General features: G+C 39.6%; 1 protein-coding gene across 2 annotated transcripts in view; it reads right to left on the bottom strand.

The window, feature by feature from the left end:
- Positions 1–734: 734 nt before the first annotated feature.
- The window catches only part of ADCY4 (adenylate cyclase 4), a 69,599-nt gene continuing 66,339 nt past the window's right edge, over positions 735–3,994 (bottom strand). For both annotated transcript variants that reach the window (XM_075828966.1, XM_075828967.1), the window contains 2 exons: positions 3,838–3,962; positions 735–1,574 (listed from right to left, as the gene is read on the bottom strand). In XM_075828966.1, coding sequence (XP_075685081.1) covers positions 1,422–1,574; positions 3,838–3,962 — 278 coding nt within the window. In that variant the 3' untranslated portion in view covers positions 735–1,421. The remainder of the gene's footprint in view (positions 1,575–3,837; positions 3,963–3,994) is intronic.

The following is a 3,994-nucleotide window of genomic DNA, read 5'->3' as shown; positions in this document are numbered from 1 at the left end:
ACTAAGTTACAAAGAGCAATATAAGCCAACTAGGCAGGTCTCTCAAGAGTTATGAAAAGGCACATTTTTTTAGGACATAAAGACTTTGTTAGATGACGATAATTTAATGTAGGAAAATACAGTCCTTTATTGTAGATAATGAACAATATATTAGCAATGCAATGTAAAACAAGTCTGTAAGAATGTAAATGTTTTAAAAAAAAATTGTAAACAATGATGGTCCTTACATTTTAAGGAGAATTTTGCTTTAAAAATGTGTCAACATTCCTGCCCTGGAACAACTGATGCCATGAGAATGGGAATGGATATATTAATTCAGGAACGCATGGACACAGATTACATACATAGACATGATTCTATTCTTATATGTTACACCACATTTTCTGTAAGGCAATGTTCTCATTTAGTGTCCTCAATGGGTACAGGTTTATTTTTTCCTAGCTGTCCCTCCAGGTATATCTAAAAAAAAGCCTATGAGGCAGTATCCAATTTATTCTCATAGGACAATAAATTACACCCCCAATGGCATGTAAAACTTTGACTGAAGAGACTATTTATTGCATTAACTGCATTTAAAACCAGTTTTAAATCAACTCATGCGCTGGCCGTGACCACCTCTATGGCACTGTGGTCCAAAGCCTGACTGTCCTAAACAAAGTATTCAACTTTTGTTATTTTGAATGAGTGAATACATTTTTGTTCTTTAGGCTGCTTCCAAACATACAAAACAAGTGTTTATTAACAAGAGTTTATTACGATGAATAAATACAATGTGTGTGATGCTGCAGTATATAAATATATCTATGTACATATATGTTCAGTGCTGCACTGAATGGCATTACAGTACAGGAAACATCTCTAGTAGTCAGTTGTGGGCCAGTTCCAGCTCACGCATTTTCTTTCACATTTCCAGTTATTCTCTCTGAGTTGTATCCAGGGTGGAACACATTTATTATGAAGCAGTACAGAGTCCCCACAGGGAGGAGTGATGACACTTTCCTTTGGCAGGTTTCTAGCAGTTTCTATGTCATGCAGCTCTGCACATTACTTAACATAATGCAACTTCGATGTCCATGCAATTCCGATAATACGACATAACCCTAGTGGTTCTTGGTTTGTGCTGTATGGCAGTGTCCGGTGAATCTGTGCACATAATCTGAAGTTGGCATAATGCACAAATTATTTATCTTTCTTTATCCACAGCTAGCAACTGAACACGTTTCCCAATGGCACTGCCATGTCATGCTTGTGCTAGAAGTCTTTTAGTTACGGTTAGACATGTTCCGTTCAGCTATTTTTGTTATCCTCTGGTAGCTGAAGAGTAAAAAAAACAAAAAAAAAAACTATTCTTTTCTGGACATTCCTTTATGTGTTTTTGCCCTAGAAAATCCACTGTGCAAGTCCAATTGCCATTGCAAGGCCTAATTGAGAACATTTCCCTGGGAACTTGAACGTGCCATATCATTGGAAACAAAATAGGTGCACAGTTGACCTTTGCCCTTCACTTTGATGACTCCTCTGCGTTCACATGTGTATCCTAGCTTCTGAAGGATTTTGCTGGTTTCTTCCGTGACCTGGGAGGACAAGTGTGTTAAATGGAACAGAACTTGTATGATTTGTATGGAATATCCAGCATTCATCTATACATGAATTGTTAACCGTATGTATCATGCATACTAAAACGTTCCATTGTGACCAGAGGAAATTTGATCTAGTAAAAAATGTTCTCAGTCATTACTGCTAAACCATCACAAGAGTAAATAAAATTACAGTTTCCTTCTTTTTTACTGCTGAAATTAAATGTGCAGCAATACAAATGACATTTATGTGTAACTAATCCTGAAAACAATGCTGCTTCAAAATAAACTATATGGTAATATTATGCAATAAAGCACAATTAGCCCAGATCTCCATTCCTGCCTGCTCATAAAGTGCATCCAGCAATAATAGGAGCACTGAAAACAATACACTGACAAAGTGATTAAAAAAGCACGGTTTAATAATGCAGCATGCTTTTTAGCACTCCAAAATGGCTAATAAACCAAAGTTACCATTGTAAGCTAAAATTAGAACTAAATGACAGCACCGCATAAACAAATAATCATTCATAGGTCTGAGGCAATTTATAGGCTAAAAGCAACGGTCTGGCAGCCACGGTCAATTAGTAACCTCAGTATAATCGGTAATAATATCAATAATATTAGAACTATAGATATATTATTGATTTGGCGGTTGGGTGTTTGCATTTGGCACTAAATGCAGGGTGCCGGATGTTGACACTGATCTTCCCCAGCAGAAGCGGTTACAGACCGATCCTGCCACACAGAGAACGCACACCGCTCCAGCAATATATAATGACTGTGTGCTCCTCCTGAATTGGTCTCAGTTAGGAGAGACTGATAGAGGAAACTACATACAGTAGCTGCAAGTAAACTGCTTGTATGTTGCTTTCTGCCAGCAGATGGCACATTGCGTCAGGTGAGTAGATGCGCGGGGGTCCTTACTATGATAACTCCGAGAGAGGGTGGATTCACATGCGTCAGATTATAATGCAGAAATCCATGTGCGTGCTGTAGAAACAATTAATTTTCAGTCACAGAAATTTCTGCAACAAAATCTGCAGCATGTTAATCCACCTCAAAGGGGTGAGCAGAGGGGAGTCCTCCACAGCGACTACCTATTGAGAAGTCTGTTAAAGAAAAATGCATTTTCTTCACGCATTTAGGGTATGTTCACACAGGGCGGATACGCTGCATGAAAGCACACAGCTTATCCGCCCTGAACGACGCAGGGAATTCTGGACGAAAAACCGCCTCAAATTGTGATGCAGTTATTCGGCCGGAACGTCCACTGCTGAAAACTATACACACAAAAAAAAAAAGTGTTTCATACTTACCCGTAGACATGGAGACGTGTCCCTCTGCCGTCCTGCAGCCCGGCCTCCTGGGATGAGGTTTTATCCCATGTGACCGCTGCAGCAGTCACACGGGATGAAGCATCATCCCAGGGGGCCAGCCTGGACAAAGAAGCACAGAATTCTGGATAAGATTTTTTTGCCCGAGTTGTGATTTTTGAGGCGGAATCGTAGCTTTTCAGCTGCAAAAATCACATCTGCTACTTCGGAGCGTTTTTTCCGCCTATCATTTACGCAGTGAGTGGGTGACATTTGTTCAAATCTCATCCACTTTGCTGCTACTGTATTATGCTTTGGATTTTCCGCAACTAAATCCGTTACGAGAAAATCTGCAGTATTTACCCAGCCTTAAAAGTGGTTTTCCGAGATTCAGGGGAGTTTCGAAAAACCCTATACTTAGTCTTGAAAAAGGACTAGAAACAGGGAAAGCACTCTTTCTTTCTGTAAGTATGAGGTTTTTTTATTTGCCATTATCGTGCACAGTAAAGGGGCTTTCTGAACTTCACCCAGATCTCAGAAAACCCCTTTAAGGTCTGGAATTGCAGGTTAGGAAAATGAAATCGTGCATCGTAGGCCCAGTTCACATGTTTATAGCCTCTGTTTAAGCCAGATGCCTCTGACAAAGGAAATAAAGTCCCATTGTAAAAAAAACTAAAAGAAAAACCAATTTTTTACTGAATACGGTCGTATGGAATAGGATCGTCTACTAGGCTATTACATACTTTTTTTTTTTTTGTGTGGTATACGGACGTAGAGGACACTCAAGTGGCTTCTGTTAGGATACTGTAAATTTATTGACACGATTACCGTGTACGTCTGAAGCTTTTCTAGCGTGCGCGTTTAGCGTGATTTGGACATGGCCTTACTGACATAACCAACACTATCATTTTCTGGATTCATTTTATAAGAATACTCTGAGTTACCTGAATTTTCCCAAGTACACCTGTGCTGTCCATTCGGCTTGCCACATTGACTGTGTTACCCCAGATGTCATATTGCGGCTTTTGGGCTCCTATAACCCCAGCAACTACAGGTCCATGATTAATACCTTGATGGTGGTAAAAATAAAGATACATAGTG

The sequence above is a fragment of the Rhinoderma darwinii genome, chromosome 1 (genome assembly GCF_050947455.1).
Source record: "Rhinoderma darwinii isolate aRhiDar2 chromosome 1, aRhiDar2.hap1, whole genome shotgun sequence".
Classification (NCBI taxonomy): Eukaryota; Metazoa; Chordata; class Amphibia; order Anura; family Rhinodermatidae; genus Rhinoderma; species Rhinoderma darwinii.
Note: the sequence above shows the minus strand (reverse complement) of the source record. Positions and strands in the feature narration are given on the sequence as shown.